This window comes from Papio anubis, chromosome 3 (genome assembly GCF_008728515.1).
Source record: "Papio anubis isolate 15944 chromosome 3, Panubis1.0, whole genome shotgun sequence".
NCBI classification, from domain to species: domain Eukaryota; kingdom Metazoa; phylum Chordata; class Mammalia; order Primates; family Cercopithecidae; genus Papio; species Papio anubis.
Genome location: NC_044978.1, coordinates 118,795,523 through 118,813,346, shown reverse-complemented (window position 1 = coordinate 118,813,346; position 17,824 = coordinate 118,795,523). Strand labels below are relative to the sequence as shown.

Sequence of the window (17,824 nt, the reverse complement as noted above, 5' to 3'; positions counted from 1 at the left end):
ACATCAACATGCACTCATGTGAGTGCAATGATATCCTGCAGAGGAGCTGTCAATGATGACAGTTTGGAACAGAACAGCTGGAGGGCAGACCTGAGTTTCTAATGACTGAGAACAAGTCATGGAAATAAGGCAGCCAAAGGGCTCGTGGCTGACAGTGGTGTGCACCTCCCCACGTTGCTGTTCTGGGTTTCTTGATGGGGATGCTATAAAAATTGTAGGTGGTACAATTCTGGGTTGTGCAGGACTGTCCTGAGCAAATCAACCTGGACTATTTCTTTCACTGTAGCATTTGCAGCATCCTTGACTCCCAGATACTAAATGCCAGTAACTACATCAGTCATAGTAACAACTAAAAAACACAACTAAGAGATGCTGCCACACTTTGTTGCCCTGGGGGAAGATATGGTGTTATCACCCCTATTAAGAACTGAATCCTGTGGGATCTTTTGGGTTTACCTAGGCTTATGTGTAGAAGGTTGCGTCTTCAGTATTATCTCCCTTCTCAAAATTGGGTGCAGTATCCCAGCATTAGCACCACCTGGGAGGTTATTACAAATGCAAATCTCAGACTCCACCTGAAAACTATGAATTAGAATCTGCATTTTGACAAGATCTCCAGTAATTTGCATGTGCATTAGAGTCTGAGAAACATTTCCATACTAGGTAGAACATAGATTTTGGAGTAAGAAGGTCCAGGGTTAAAATTCAGACTCTGACTCTCACTAGTTGTGTAACCATGGGAATGTCACTTAAACTTTCTAAGCCTCAGTTTTCTGCTCTCTGAAAAGATCTTAATTTCTCATGTGTAGGCACATAACAGGCATTCAACAAATGTCATTTCTCTTCTCTTCAACCTTTCATCAGAAAACATAGTCAAGAAAACCAATCTAGCTCTTTGGATATCATTAGGGAATTATTACCATAGGATAGTGTGGCAAGATAAAGAAAGATGACTACTTTCTCTCTTTTTCCACGAAGACATACTATATGTCAAGTTCCAGTTGTGGCATTGCAGACACTGGAAGAGGGGTTCTTCTGGCTGTGACCAGGGTTAGAAAAGGCCAGTACACCTGGTTCAAACAGGTCAGTTAGGAGGAACAAATCAAATTTCCCAGATGAAATCTGGGACTGATGGCAAAAGAGAGATCTTCACAGGGAGAGCCCAGAGAACAAATTCAGGCCCAGGAAGTCAGTTAGGCAGATGGTGGGGCATGAGTATCAGAGAGACATCTGGAAAAAAGGAAGAGAGGAAACACTTATCAGGACGCTTTCATATCCTTTGGCTTTATCCTCTTCTTGCTCCTTGTGTACCCTGCACGTTGCTCTACCAAAAGGTGCCCATTATACACTACAGAATTGTAGATTGGACTGTTTCATTAACAGATTCAAAGCATTTTGAGGATGAGTTTTTGAGAGGTCATGTCTTGTTTTATTGTTTCACCTAAATATTGTGTGCAATGTCTAAGAAAGTATCTAGAACGTGTAAAATAATACTGTTTGTTAAGTGATTGAATGGATGAATGAATGTATGTTTTGCTTCCAACGTTGTAATTTCCATCACAGGCCGTTCCTTAGAGAAATCCATGGGGCTTTTAGGAGAGTAAACATTGAGACTCTCTGTGAACAAACGCATCCTTGTTGGTTTCAACTCGCATTTGCCTGTATAGCAGCCTGGATTTCCCACCTCCCCCTGTCTTCTTGCATCTAGTGTCTCAAGCCTACGCTTCTCTATAGGAGAAACCAAGGGAAAAAGGATATAAAATTGTCAGAATTTTCAGTCTACCAGTTTTTCTTTGCTCATGGTTTTGGCTATGGTTAGATTTAGAGTCTGTTACTTTTCAAGGACCAGCTGCCTAAGTTTCTAGGAGATCAAGGAGACTAGGAAAGAATGATTGTGCCGTTCTTTACTGAAAAGCCACCTGCCAGCCCCCTGGGATTGCTCAAATGGTCAGTGCCCCAAATTCTTGCTCAGGGATTTACCTGAACTGTGATAGATGAAGCATTGAGACTGGCCTATAGGAGACAGACATGAAATCCGGCCTCTCCACCCTTTGGAGGAGAAGCCAGCAGCCAGGTTACTCTGGAAACCCTTAGAAGGGGACAGGTAAAGGCCTCAGGTTGTGTTCCCTTGAGTAGAGCTGCTTGATGAACTTGCCTTCTTTCTAGAAATGGATGTTCAGAAGGAGGATGCGACAACCCCTCAGACAGTCCCTGGGCCTAAGGACATGAGATTAATTGTCATCGAGGATTACTCATCCTATAAAAGTTAAGTGTATTTCATTTCACTGCTTATCAGCTCCAGAGCTTGTTATCAGTGGCCCAGTAAAAGCATCTGCAGCCTGACATGTGTATGAAATGGCTCATGGCACTTCTAAGTTGAAAGTGAATACATTTAAGAAAACCTTGTTCTTTCTCTCCCCCACACTTCCTGGCATGTCTTTTATCAACTCTTCCCTGTTTGAAGGATGCATAGGTCTTCTCAGAAGAGCTCAAGCAGAGATAGGAGAGCTGGGGGGAGTTAGTGGGCAGATGGGGGCATGGAACGGTCCATGGTTCTTCAGGCAGCAAGCCAAGGGCTGAGAATGGTTCTGAATCCCTTCTCTATTTTCTCCCCCACTTTTTCTTTGCCTTTTTGATAAGGGTAGGTGAGGTGGGCTGGAAGGATGGGGGAGGAGAGAGAGAAAAAAAACAATGAAAATAGGAAGGGGAATATATTTGGGACATTACATGCAATGTGAGCTGGTCTTTCTTTTCAGTGGTAGAAACATTATTCAGTTTACTAACTCCCTTTTTCTTTCCTAGTACCCAAGTGTTAGCTGTATTTTGAAGACAGGTTTGAGTCACCCTGCCACATAAAGAACCAGGACCAAATGAAATGTCGACTGAGGACAAGAGGAACACGCAATGATTAGTGGAAGAAGAAGAAAGTTATAAATACCAATATGGTCATATGACTAGGGGTAAAAGGGAACTTTTAGTAACTATGCATATTCTCTTGCTTGCTTTGATATGTATATGTGTGTGTGTATAAATCAGTTCTTTTTTCTGTCCTTTCTTATCCCCCCTGTCCAATATAAAGTGAGTTAAACTGGCTAACCCTATAATTTGGTATCAAAGGAAGATTGCATCTGAACTGGGAAAGGCATGAATATTTCCAGAGATAAAGCAACAGATGGAATGATGTGTCTTTCTTTTTAGGGAGAAGGTGTGTGCATCCTCAGTTGTATAAGGAACAGTTGCATAATGTTACAGATAACATATTGTTGTTATTGACTTTTTGCCAAGTTCTCATTTGTGGTAACAGAGGTGGCCTGTGATTATTTGCTTACTTTTAGCTCAGCATTATCACCTTTCTAAGATCTTTGTAATACAGAGGAGAAGCCAGAAATTACATTTCTCGGAATGCTCTTTCCCTTATGGCTCTGGCTAGAGTTTGTCTATGAGAGGTTCTCAGGCAAGATACGGAAGATGGAAAAAAGGCAAAGCCATTCTTCTTCAGAAACAGTTGCCATCAGGTGTGTGGGCAGGTGTAACTTTCCAGTGAGCTCTTGAGAACCATTCACTTTACTGTTGTAGCCTGAGATGGTGGCCGTTTTCCAGAAACCCTGGCATTTTAGCAATTATCTACCGGTGGTTTCCCTAACCTTTTCTCCTGCTCTCTCAGTGTCTGTATAAGAAACTAAGTTTTATATGAAATCCACAACTTTGTATCAATACTTTTAACATATATTCCAGAAATACACAGAGCAGTGTCTTGGTTTCTCATGTCAAACCTCTGAATGTCCTGGCACAGGGGCTGGCAGTGAGCATTTGTCTCTTACCACCTGACAACACTTGGCTTATGACCGGTGTGAACTTTTCAACACTCTTCTCAGTGGTGTTTGTGGCAGCAAATTCTGTCCAAATGCCAAGGGAGAAATGGCTAGTGGGAGAAAAAGACAGTAGTCTAGACTGTCTCATTACAGCTGCTGTATGGATCTGGTCACAAGGGAAGGGTCAGCCTGGAGTGCCCTGCTGTTGAGCTGGTGGTTATCGGATCAGTGACTTTGACTGGAAGTGCTATGGTGTAGACAGAGACAAGTCAGAATCTGCCAGGTCATCGGTTCTGAGGGTGCCAATGTTTTCAAAAAATCCCAAGCCACCATCCTGACAAACATGAATGTGTAAAGGCTCAATCAACCACAGAGCTGCCTAGTTGTGGGTGCCCTTAAAATAGGCCCTTTGGGCCACTCTAGAAACCTTTCTTCAGGGAGAAAGCTGCTTCTGCATTGGGTGCTCAACTTTGGCTTCAGGTTGTCGCACATGGCTGGGCATGTTTGATGGGCAGCAGCACGTACATGTCAAGAATCTCTGGCATGGAGTGAGAATTTGGCTTGGGAGTGGTCCAGAGCATGGACCCTGGAGACCCATGGTCCCCATTTCAATTCTGTCCCACCGCTGTGTGACCTTGGGCAATTTTCTCCACCTCTTTGGCCCTTAGTTTTCTCTTCTGTACAATGGCGATGTTAATAATATCTATTTCACAGGGATGTTAACCCAGGTAAAGTTCCTACAGTAGTATCTAGTTCATAGTAAGTGATATGTAAGAATAAGTTGTCATTATTATTACTACCCTGAGGAAAGACAAGTTGGCCCGGTGATGGAATCTCAGGTTAAGATCAGGGAGTGACTCCGAGGGCAGCATCTCTAGCGTAGGTTGCCATGAATTCACATCTGATTCCTGGGAAGAGCAGGGAGGCTGTAAGTTGAAATTAAGAGAAGTTTTCACCAAAATTCTGTGAGACAATGGGGCTCTGTGCTGGCGTCCTGACAGGAGGGAAGGCAGTCTCCCCCTTGGCAAAGAACACAGCCATAGATGTGGGAGTCAGCAGAAAGCGACAGTGTCTGGCAGGGGATATGTGCTTTAAGAGCTGACTGGGCTTGCTCTGGACTGCATGCTAGACACCCTTGAGACTGCCTGAAATAGCTGAGAGGGACTTCAGCAATTTCTGCAAGGGGTGGAAGGTCTCATATGAGCAGGAGGTATGAGGGTCTTAATACCCAGATAAGATTTACATTGGACACTTGTCCTTTGGGTGATAAAAGACCAAGGGCTCTAGTGCCAGATGGACATAGTTTGAACCCCACCTCTGCCACTTACTAAACTGTAAATACTTGGAGGGTAGGGACTATTTTGTTCATTACAGAGTACATAGAAGGATTTAGTATGTGGATGAACAAATTTAACGTTCTGGAACTTCAGTTTCCCCATCTGTAAAATGGAGATAATGTAATGACCACTAAAGCAGATGCAAGGATTATACTAGATAATGCTCACAGATACCCAAGTTCCCTAAAGAATATTATACTCCTTTTTTTGTGGTAATTATTGAATATCTTGCTTAGGATAAAAATTCAGTACATTTGTTGAGTCAAACTGATTAATGGTGTTTTGGTGCAGTAAATGTAGTCTACATCTGCCAAAGACTAGATCCTTTAAAGGAAGCGATCATGCTTTTTATAGGTTTTCCCCAATATGATCAGTGCTTTTAAAAGTCATTTATGATTCAGTGCTTTCTGACAAAAGTCAAAATGTAGCCAGCTATTGTAGAGTACTATCAAATTTTGGGGGAGTAAAAGATCACAGATATGTTACTAAATAATCTAAATAGATTATTATCTGACCTAGAAAACCTATACTATAGGAAAAATTAGATTTGGACACAAAAATTCATAATATGTAAACACCACACATTCTTATTAAGCCTTTGCTTTCTATGCCCATTTAAGGTAACTTTCTGACCAATCCTCATTCAGGCAAGCTTGGAATAATAGGGTTTTTAGTTGCTTTTGTGCCCATGAAATGGCCCTCAAGAAATGACCAAATAATTAATGGAAAGGGCCTGTTTCATGCTCAATCCTCATTCCCTATCTTGACTCTTTCCAGTCAATCCTCCATGCTATGTCACTGAAAGCGAGTAACTAAACTTATGAAATCTGACCAAGTAACTAAACCTATTAAACCTGACCTTAAGTTTATACCCATCATCTAATCAACAAGTTCTAGTTTGTAGGTGATCCATTCCTTTCCTATGGAACAAAATGAATGGGTTTTGCTGCTGCTCTTTTCTTTGGAATTAGAATCATCTTCAGTTAGCTTTTGGGGGTTGAAATTATATTTTGGATGACTGAAATTGCCTGCTATTTAACTGTCAGATAAGGATGAGTATGCTGAATTTAATTTTTAAAGGGGAGTGAAGCAAGTGTCAAATGTGTCACTAGTGCCAATATGCCTTAATATGACTTGATTATGTATTGCTATCAACTCATTGAATCAAAGTGTTTGTTTTTACATCTATTTTATAAGGCCCAGAGTATATTTGGGAGTAAAATCACTGCTTGAAAAGTTTCTTCAATTCTGACATTCTTCAATTCTGTTTCAAGGTCAGAGAGCCCTTTCTGCTATGCAGAAAATATTTACTGGTGTGGGATACATTTTCTTTAAGAACAAGTCAGAACTACTTAATATGAGCAGTGTTGAGCATATCAATCAAGTGGTTTAAATAACAAAATATATCAAAATGTGAATCACCCACAGCCAGACGGAAGCTTTTATCAACTTTAATTGATATAATTATAATTGGTATGCAATGTGTCTTACAACAAATGTGGATACAATGACATCAAATATCAAAGAAGTTTCCCATCTTTCCATCTTTAAATGACTTCAGCTAACTCACCCCAAGAGAGAAATCTGGCATTGATCTCTTGGTTAGCATTATTACCAACAGCAACTAGCACTATTAAAATCAAAGATTGAAATGGTACATTCATTTGCCAAAAAAAAAAAAAAAAAAAGGTTAAAGGCAAAGAAGGTGAATCAACGTGCAAATTAGCGTCTGGCCCAATTGCAAAATTCATTTCCTGGATGCGAGGGATTGAACCATGCACACTTGCAACAAGATGAAGGGCAAACAGATGACATCAAATCAAAATCAACCCCACAAATAATCCAGAAGACCTCAGATGGTAAAGGCCAGAGGTCTACGTCTACTGCTGTTAGTGCTCAGGTGTCCATCCTGTTTTCCCTAATCTCCTGATTCTGATTCAAGAGTCTTTGAGACCTATGTCCTAGGCCATCCTTTCATCTAGAAATGGAAACCATTGCTGTGACCCCAGGCATGGTCAATCCTGCAGTGATTCAGCTGTACAAAAGGGTAGTCCAGAGCTTAGATAGCTGTCTGATGTGGCTAGGACACAACTGTCATGTTACAGAATAAGTAAAAACAACACACTAGTATCATAGCAAACAAGAAACTGGGATCACTTATACATCTATGTAATAGTCAAACTGTCTATAAGTATTTTTCTCCAGAAACTGAAAATACCGTAGACGTAATTTTATTAATCCTCACAACACATCTGTGAGGTAGTATGGGGTGAGATCAATATGAAAGCATCACCCCCATTTTAGAAATGAAGACACAGACGTGCAGGGAGGGCAGGAGATTTCACTGTGGCCACAGAAAAAGAAAACAAAGTAGAATCCCGCTCTTTCATCATCTGCAGTCGATGGTTGAAAAGAGGCAGCTTGCCTCTCTCCTGCTCTGACATTCTCTCTAAAGTGTTATGACTAGACCTATCCACGGATGGGACATGGTTGTATAGACCCACTGGAGCCATTTCCCTTAGGTAGACCTGAACAGGTGCTCTCCCTGAGGTCAAGGACGTCAATTTTCGGTATATATTTCAGATATGTGTGTGTGTGTGTGTGTGTGTGTGTGTGTGTGTTTTAAGTAACATTTGCATAATATAGTTGCTAAAATCCTTTGGCCAATTCAAAAGCAGAAAAGATACATTTGGCAAAATAAGGTTCAACCCTTACATATTTTACACTCACATAACATAAGAAGTGTTAGAATTGTTATGGGAAACTGTCGCCTTGCTGAATACATCTACTCTAGGCCCACAACTCTCTCTTTGCCACACACATTTGGAAGCCAATAAGAGCAACAAACCCATTATGTGCCCTTGCACAGCAGCAGCCTTCAGTAAGAAAAAAAATGCCTGCTTGAGTTCACGGTTTATAGAAGGCCATGGTTCCTGGGAAGAGGCTTGCCCCAGCATTTACGGCAGAGGCAGCAATCAGACGTGCACCTCTCCAAAGGTGTTTCACAAACACTGTGTCAAAATGTTTTTGGCCAAGGGAGAAAACAACACATGGAATGTCTTGTTTTTATCTGCTTTTCCTTTGCCAAACTGAAAGCCCTATGATGGGGGTGGGGAAAGAGAGACAGTTACTCAAGCCAAGCACGGCCAGAAGGGGCACCCTTGGTCATTTGCTGCCCTTTTTTTCTGACAAGGTGACTTTTTTGGTTGTTGTTTTCAATATTCAGAGATATCACGATTCCAGTAAGCCCCCTCCTCAGTACCCACTCTGGTTGTAAAACACTGCTGGGGCTTGCTCATTCTCCGTTTGCACTTAGAGAGTTTAGGAATAATTTTTTTTCAGAATTACTCCAGTGCGTGGGTTGACAGGTTGTAGAAAGTGGCACTGCCCCTATTGTCTCTGAGACCAGAGGGGTTTAGAAAAGCAAGGGTGGTTTTCATGTCAGTGCTTTGCCGGGCCACAGCCAGAGACAGGATGAGCCGGGGTCAAGTTTCTGTAAACTAAACAGTCATGACAGCATGGTCCAACTTGAGAAACAAAAGTCCATTTTCAGGTTCTTTATGACACCGTAGGACAATATAACACATTTTGAAGTCAGACCCAATGTTTGTTTTCTACTACATGAAATCAGGACATAGATGCTGCTTGCTAATGTCAGCTGTTACAAGAAGACAGAGTTGTAGCAACGAAATAAAGCTCTCTAGGAAGCACACAGAAATATAAAGGTCACCATGCATACCAAGAACAACCCACCAGCCAATAAACTAAACACTTTGGAGATAAAAACTTAACAGATCATTTCACTTCATTAACAGTAAAACGTATCACTGATCTGTGAGTGTCTTGTTCTGTCACAGTGGGCACTGTGATAAATCAGGGCTTCTCAGTCTCAGCACTATTGATATTCTGGGGTGGATGATTCTTTGCTGTTGCAGGTTATGCTGTGCATGGTAGGATGTTTGGCAGCATTCCTGGTCTCTAGTAGCACCCCCAAGTCATGACGATGAAAAGTGTTACCAGACATTTTTGAAAGTCCCTAGGGTGGAGGCAGGGGGCAAAATCACCTGCGGGCTGAGAATGATTGCAATACACGGATGCCAACAAAGAGGAACAATTCTTTCTCAAAATTTATTGTGCAGAACTTTAAGACTATACCCAGAGTTGCTCATTTATTAAAGGGAAGAATTAGTAAGGTCAGTGTGTGGGAAGAATAAACGGATTAATCATAGTCTGTTTCCTATGAAAATGCCTCATTGAGTAATTGCAGATAGACCAGTGCCTCTTTTTTTGTTTTGTTTTGTTTTTAAGCAGTTTACAGCCATTAACCAACAGACAGGAAAGCAGTGGACCAGTTGCTGTGTGGGTATAAAGCAAAGAGTTTCTGGGCTCCTCCAAGCTGTGGATGTCTCCGGCCATTATCGACAGCTGATTCTCACTAGTCCTAATGAGGTACTCAGTGCAGGTTAGCCTCCTTCTCCCCCCGCCAGCTTCTCTTCCACTTCCCCACACTGTACATGCCTCTCCCTTTCTCTCTATAACTCAGCTCATCTCATAGCCTTTTTCTTTGGAAATGCAACTCTGCTGATCATTTGTGGGCTGGGATCCCAGCTGCCTTTTGAACAGAGCAGACATCCTTTATAGGCCTGGAGGGGAGAACAGGTAGGGGCACACTGAGATCCCCCAGCAACCTGCGAGATTCTGCCCCGTGACCTGCTGGCCTCCTCCAGGGCACTTCCTATTTTCATCTTTCATTAATTAGGCAGCTAAGAAGCTGCTTTCCAGCTTGTAAAGCCAAGTAGGCAGCATCCTGTCAGAAACAACCAGATAAACAGAGATGAAAAAGGAATCTGAGAAAACCCTGCTCTCTCCCATGCAGGGTGAAATCCTTATAGAGCTCATTTCCTTTTCCCTCATTAATATTTAATGTAATTTCCTAAATAGAAGTTTAAGAAATAACACAAATGAAATGTTCCCCTGAAAGTAACCCCTGACAAAACAACCCAAATCCTCCTCCTCGGTCCTTCTCAAAGTGGGTCCTGCAGTGGGGAAAGAAGCCTCCACCATGGTGGTCTGGCCTGGCTGGTGCAAGGCTGGCCCACTTCAGTGGCAAATCAGCCTCCACTCACCTTTAAAGAATGGTTTTTTTGTACCAGAAGGGGGAAGTTGTAGCAGCCAGAGGAGAGGGAGGAAAACAAAAACAACCATACCAACAAAACAGGACTTAAGATTGTCGTTCAATGTGCATCAGGTACTTATTAATTCTACTGGATAAGCACTTATAAATAAAGAACAGTTCATCCTCATCCCAGGCCATATTCCGTTGTTAGGAGTCATCGTACAGGGGGTTGTTGTAGTTTCCCCAGGACCCGTAGTCGTGGTCATCCAAAAGCCTTCCATAGGAGGAATGCCTGGTGGAGAAACAGAAGAGGGTGGTGATTACTTGGAAAATCATCCATCTGAGGACAGCGTAATGCCCTGCACTGAACTGGGGATGCTTACAGGGCAAAAGAGAGGCAAAGGTGTGATGCTGTCACTAGGACAACAGACCCACCCACTGTGGAGGCCCCGGTCTACCAAACACCCTGTCAGTGACAACTCTTCCTGCTAGGATCCCGACTGGCACGTTCTGTTGGGATCATCTGAGTCCTTGTCGTCTTCTGGATCTCCAGTGCTGGGGAAGGAAGAGGAGGCTCCATTTCCATAGTAATTTAATAAGAAGAGATGGGAAAGGGAAGCTTGCATTCCTAACATTCTGACTTAGGTTCTGGGCTTAATTTTCCCTGAAATAATGGTGACACAACCACAACCACTGTTGCTATCACCACCTCTCCTGACATTTATATTGTCTTATAATTTATGAAGTGCTTCTATATTTAGTTTTTACTTGATCCTTAGAATAAAGCCATGGGGCAGGTATAGTTTATACTTATTTCTCTGACAAGGAAAATGGGGCTCAGAGATGTTACTTGAAGAGCCCAAAGTCATCCAACTAAGCTGTCAGCCAAATCCCCATCTCCTGTATCTAAATCCAGCACTCAGAGTTCAAGTTCCCAGAGTCTCATTAGCACCTTAGTTGAATGGTAATATGGGTTAAGCAGAATTTGGTGGATAATTAATTGTGAGACCCTCTCTCATAATTAATAATACATCTATAAGAAATGAAATCAGATTGTTATCACTCCTCTGTTCAAAACCTTTGAATGGATCCTCCTTTCAGAGTAAAAGCCAAGTCATTAAAATGCCTTGCAAAGCCCTATGGGGTCTGGCCCCAGGTACTTTTCTGAGCATACCAGCCCCTATTAAAGGACCCTTGCTCCCTCTGCTACAACCATACTTGTCTCCTTCTCCTCACTCTCATGCCTGACACAACTTTGTCTCAGGGCCTCTGCACTGACTATTCCCTTGGCTTGGAACAATTGTCCTCCAGTTCTCCACACAGCTCATTCTTTCATTTCCTTCAAGTCTTTGCTCAAATGTCATCTTTTCAGTGAGGCCTTCCTTAACAACTTGATATGGTTTGGCTGCGTCCCCACCCAAATCTCATCTTGAATTGCAACTCCCACAGTCCCCACATGTCGTGGGAGGAACCCTGTGGGAGGTGATCAAATTATGGGGGCGGGTCTTTCCTGTGCTGTTCTCATGATAGTCAATGAGTCTCGTGAGATCTGATGGTTCTGTAAGCGGGAATTTCCCTGAACAAGCTTTCTCTTTTTTTTACTGCTGCCATCCACATAAGATGTGACTTGTGCCTCTTTGCCTTCCGCCATGATTTTGAGGCTTCCCCAGCCACATGGAACTGTTACGTACAATTCAACCTCTTTCTTTTGTAAATTGCTCAGTCTCGAGTATGTTTATCAGAAATGTGAAAACGGACTAAAACACAATTCAATTTAAGTTTTCAACCCCCACCCCAGACTCCCAGCTTAATATTTCTCATAGTACTCATCACCTTCTAACACATGATATAATTTACTTGTTATTGCTTCTCTTCCCTAACTAGACTATAACCTCCATGCAGGTATGGATTATTTGCCTATTGTGTTTATTCTTAGCTCTAACTCCAGCACCCAGAAGAATATCTGACACATAGTAAGTCCTCAATATGTGTTTATGAAAGAAACAGTGATTGTAAAAAATAAATCCAGAGTTCCCCTCAAAACTGATCTGTTCATAAGACGGGAGCTTCCTGGAAAGGAATATGGTCATTTTAAGGCTAAAACCAATGGCAGGATTAGAAGAACATCACAAAATGAGCATTTGTTACCTCTAAGGCTCATGCTAGCATATAAATTATTATACCTTGCCACTGGAAATCATGTGTGCTACATACAGCACAAAAAATGACCACTCCCACTAATTTTTATCTCAGCTAGATGTGAAAATTAAACAAAATGAAAACACAATTCGAAGGTGCAAAAGCATTTGGTGTACTTTTGTCTGTGCTAAAATAATTGCCACTGCACTTTTGAAGCTTATTTACATCTGCCAGGTATTTGCAAAAAGATGAAATTTTTTTTTTTTTTTTTTGCAAAGAACTAGACCTTGGCTGTGCTCATTTCAAACTCTTAGCCTTCAAAATTCTGATTTATGTCCTGAAGGCTGACTCTGCTGACCTAATCTAAGTACCCGAAAACCTGAAGATGTTCCACAATTTACTTTGCTTTCCATAAAGGCTCACATTCATTTCTGTGGGTGTGGGAATGAAAGAGACCACAAATAGAAACCCAGAAACACTACTGCTTCTTTGATCTATAGAAATAAGGGAGGTCGTTTTGGTAAACAAAGGTGATGGGCTGTCTATGGCCCAAATTTAAAACCTCCAGTTCCAATCAAGTCCTTTAGCAGGATAGTTGAGAAATGGAAGCTATAGAATGAACAAGTTAAAACCTTGTAACTAAAGCCCTGGAGCCCTGCCTAAATTTCAGCATAACTTACTGCTGCAAGCCTGGCAAATGTCTACTTAATAAACATGCTCCTTTATTGATAGGGTACTCCTGCTTCACCATTGTATGGTAATTGAACTTCTCACAGAATTTTTATATCTATCATATAATTTTATTCCCATAAAATGCAAGTTTGGTCAATAAATGTATGTCCTTGAATAAGTTTTTAACCCCTGTTTCTTCATCTATAAAATGGAGAAACTTTTTAAAAAATTGCTTTATGGTTGTTAGGAGAATTAAATAAGGTAATGAATATAAAAGGCTTGCCACATAGTAAATGCACACTGAATGTTGGCCAATATTGTTTTTTAATTTTTAATATGATAAATCTTATACAAGCACGTGGTGAATCTGCCAAATAGTAAAAAATGTCATTGAATGAAAAGTGAACCGCCCTCCCAGTAGGAACTCTTGAAACTATATCCCAGGCATAGTTATAAAACCAGTTTCTTACATGATTGTTATTGTATTTGAATTTTTAAAATTTATTAATATGTTGGAATGGGGATTAGAGGTTTAAAAATCTTCGGGCTGTCAGGTTTTACTGGCTATGGTTTTCTTAGGCAAGACTATTTGGTTAATGTTATATCTGAATCTCCTATATTGTAAGACACATCTATACAAACACTAGTAAAATAAAGTAGAAAGACTGGCCTTTACTTTCCATTTTTTTTTGTTCTTGTTGTTGTTGTTGTTTTTGTTTTTTGTTTTTTTTTGCCTTCCCATTGAAGAAACAGTGAGTTGAGTAAAATGCTGATAAGTGAGGAATGATATACAAGAGATATGGATGAACCAAAATTGGGAATGTACTGAACCCATAGGGCTTATTTACCACATTAATGAGCTTAAACAGGAAAAATTGGGTGTGCAGGGATTCCAGCCAGGTTTGGATAAATTGGATACTATTGTAGTAAGAGTAAGACAAACACTTTTTTTTTTTGTATGTGTGATAAGAGGACAATAATTAGTGAGCATGTTAAACTTTCTCTCTAGGTCAGATGGCTTACTACTGGCAGACAATCATCACAGAAAAGGTCTACACATTGGCACATCTGTTTATTTGTAAACTAGTTCGGTGCCACGAGGTAGCTAGTAAAAGTCTGTGTGGTTTAACAGATTCCCATGGCTTCCCCTTCCCCAAACCCTGGTTCTTCTTCATTAGGAGTAAACAAATGTTATTGCTGCACCTCCAAACTTTCCTATTCAGACTCATTAACTCATCCAATAATGTTCATTAAGCAACTACTATGCCAGAGACTTGATATTGTTCTAGTGGAGGAAACTGGTAGAGAATGCACTGATTCCAGTACAGGGAAGCACATGGTATGAGGGAAGCATGCACAGCAAGGAACTCAGTATGGAGAGGTGGGAGAAGGCTTCCCAGAGAAGGTCTCTCTTGAGCTGGACAACTTGAAATTAGCCAGATGAGAAAGGGGTGAACCAAACACCTCTCACAGAAGGATCAGCATGTTCAAAATTCCAAAGGCGATATATCTGAAACAGGACAACATATCTGAAATATATACGAAACAACAAGGCAACCTCTCTGAGAAACTCTACAGCAGAGAGTGTGTTTGGAGTGGGTAAAACACTCAAAGTGTGATCCTTGGACCAGCAGCACTGACATCACCTTTGAGCTAGTTAGAAAAGTAAATGCAAGGGCCCCACCTGGACCTACTGAATCAGAATTTATGGGGATGAGACCCAGGAAATTGTGTTTTTAATAAGCTCTCCCATTGATTCTTATGCACACTAAAGTTTAAGAACCACTGAGGGAGAAAATGGAGTAAACAAGACCTAGAGAACTCCAAAAGGTGACCTGAAAAAGTCAACTGTGTATAACAAATTCTAGAAGATCTCGGCCTTTATGGCTGGCTGGGCCTACTCTAACAACCAGAAGAAATCCAATTGTACAATACGCAATCACTAGAAGACATAAAGTAAAATAGGTGACATCTAACAAGAGATCTTAAAAGACAGGTCCTGTTGTGTTTATAAATCAAGATTGCATTTATTTTTGTGAAGAGAACACCCCATGTAGTCTGTCTGGGTAACTAGCACACCTAATTACAGCAACATCCACATCACTGGTCTTAGCAGATGTGGTCTCCTGTGCAGGGAGATTATCTCTTGGTTGGACAGTTTTGAGCCAACTTAAACAAATCAAAACAGACTTATCTCATTCTTCAATCATCACTAATTAAAGACACTTCTGCAAAAGGCAGGCAGGGGCTTTGCTTTCTTTTAAAGTTGCAAACAAACCCTGGCATAAAGACTGCTCAGAGATAGTTTCCATTTATAAATGTGTAACATGGATGCAACTTCACAGGCGTTTCAGAACAGCACTAATGAAACTGCCAAACTGGAACATGGAAGACCAACATATCAATATTCAATTAGGAAATGAGCTGTTGTACCATCTTTCTCCTCCTCCTCTCCCCTCTCCTTTGAATTCCTGTGCCTACTGAATGGAAATGGTAGGATGGACACTGCGCTCCCAACCTCACAGCCTATGTGTTGGTGGTTACCAGTTCACTGAGTCCCTATTTGCTAAGCGCTATTCTAACAATGACTACAGCAGTAACAGTAATTGCCCTTCCATCATCCTCACCTCATACCAGGCACTGAACGTTTATATGTATCATAATTTAATCTTTGTAACAATCTTGAGTTAGGTACTACTATTATTATAGTCTCATTTTACATGAAGAAACTGAGCACAGAGTGATTAAAAAACTTGCCCCAGGCTGGGCGCGGTGGCCCATGCCTGTAATCCCGGCACTTTGGGAGGCCGAGGCAGGCGGATCACCAGGTTAGAAGCTCAAGACTATCCTGGCCAGTATGGTGAAACACTGTCTCTACTAAAAATACAAAAATTAGCCGGGTGTGGTGGCATGTGACTATAGTCTCAGCTACTCAGGAGGCTGAGGCAGGAGAACTGCTTGAACCCAGGAGGCGAAGGTTGCAGTGAGCCGAGATCACGCCACTGCACTCCAGCAGCCTGGGCCACAGGGTGAGACTCCGTCTCAAAAAAAAAAGAAACTTGTCCCAGAGTGCATGTTCTTAGTCACCATGCTACAGTCACTCCAGTTACTCTGCATTCATTACTTCATTTCATCTTTAAAACAACCTTGAAAGATACATATTATTAGCTCTATTTTTTGCAGATTGAAGAAATTGAGGATCAAGGAGTTAATAATTTGCTCAAGGCCACCTAAATAGTAAGCAGAAGAGTCAGCATTAAACTTGACTGCAAAGCTCACATTTTTCCCTCCACACCACACTGCTGCAGGTTAAAAGCTGGGGTCATAAACCAAGAAGGATCCTGGGTTCAGGGCAGTTCATTTTATAAGTCACATCCAAAAGTGGCTCAGGTTACAAAAAGATGTGGTTCTCCAGGCAGGGGTCACTGTGACAAAACTAGGGGTCATGGGTCCCTGGAGAAAGGGAGTGTGAAAAGCAGATGGCTCTTAAGTTTACAATGTCTTTAGAGGAAATGAGGATTTGGGAAGAAAGGTGAAAAGTCCCAACCCACTGTTAGCAGAGCTTGCCAAGCATTCTATTTTTCTGGTCATGAGGCTGCCTTTTCAAGCAGATTCTCCCCTTGCATTTGCAGAGAACTTGGCTGGGCCAGGGCCATATCCTATGGTTGCAGGTCAGAAGCTAATGGCTCCCTATGGGTTGTGATTTTAGTCACTTGCTGCTCCAGCCAAACCAGCTAAAAGACCACAGAAACAGACTTTTTGTTATGTTATTGTTTTTAGAAATCTGGAATGAAGAAAGAAGAGTAAGTTCCCAGCCAAAGCAAAGCCTATCCTTAGGAACATACATGCACACACACATGTCAATTGAAGTATTTTTGATGAATGATTAATGGGGCTTTCCGACAATCTGGCAAAATAACAGTTGAAGGGGTTTTAGCATAGCCTTAAGATTCATAACAACGATTAATCTCTTTATGTCATCATTTTACCGAAATAATTAATAGAGAGGCAGAAAGGGGTTTTCCTTAGGGGGTTTCTGAAACCCCTTAAGGGTCTAATAACTGTATCCATTCATTCTTAAGTTTATAGTGCTTAAACTTAAGTAGCATAATAGATAAATAGCAACCTTATATTTATGCCACTGTGGATCTTACTATATTTAGGAGACAGAAGCTGAATGGGGAAGAATAATAATGATTTATTCAATTTAATCATTGACTTAATTTATCTGGTGCTCTGAAGGCCTGGGGAAAATATGGCTTAAAATAAAATTTTAATCAGCACTCATCAGAGCAAATTGTAATGGCCTGCTAACAAAATTTTCCAAGCATGGTAAGTTCTGTGATGGCAGAACTGTGTCACATCACTGATGTGGCCTGGCACATGGCTGACGCTCTACAGCGGTCTATCAAGGACTGTCGTCCCGGGGCTCCTTCCAGTCTACCACTTTGATGATGATGATGATGTTGGCAGTGCTATGTACTTGCTTCCAAACAAAGCCACAAGGTAGAAACTACTGCCCTTATTTTACAGGTGAGGGAAATGAGGGTGAGTGGTGCTCTATGACATGCCTATGTCACAGTGCTGGAAATAGTAGAGCTAGGATTTGAACTGAGGTCTCCCTGCTTGTGGAGTCGGAATTGTTAATCACTGTTTTAGACTGCCTGCGTATAGCCAGTGTGGGTTTAGAGGTGGTAAACTTGAATTCTTGCCAAAGTGAAGAGGAAGAGTCCTTCCAGTTACTTCCG

General features: G+C 41.4%; 1 protein-coding gene across 1 annotated transcript in view; it reads right to left on the bottom strand.

Annotated features, from left to right (window-relative positions):
• Nucleotides 1-9,258: 9,258 nt before the first annotated feature.
• PARM1 (prostate androgen-regulated mucin-like protein 1) overlaps nucleotides 9,259-17,824 on the bottom strand; it is a 108,402-nt gene continuing 99,836 nt past the window's right edge. Inside the window, exon 4 of the mRNA XM_003898756.5 lies at nucleotides 9,259-10,557. Within this exon, the coding sequence (XP_003898805.1) occupies nucleotides 10,473-10,557 (85 nt within the window). The 3' untranslated portion in view covers nucleotides 9,259-10,472. The remainder of the gene's footprint in view (nucleotides 10,558-17,824) is intronic.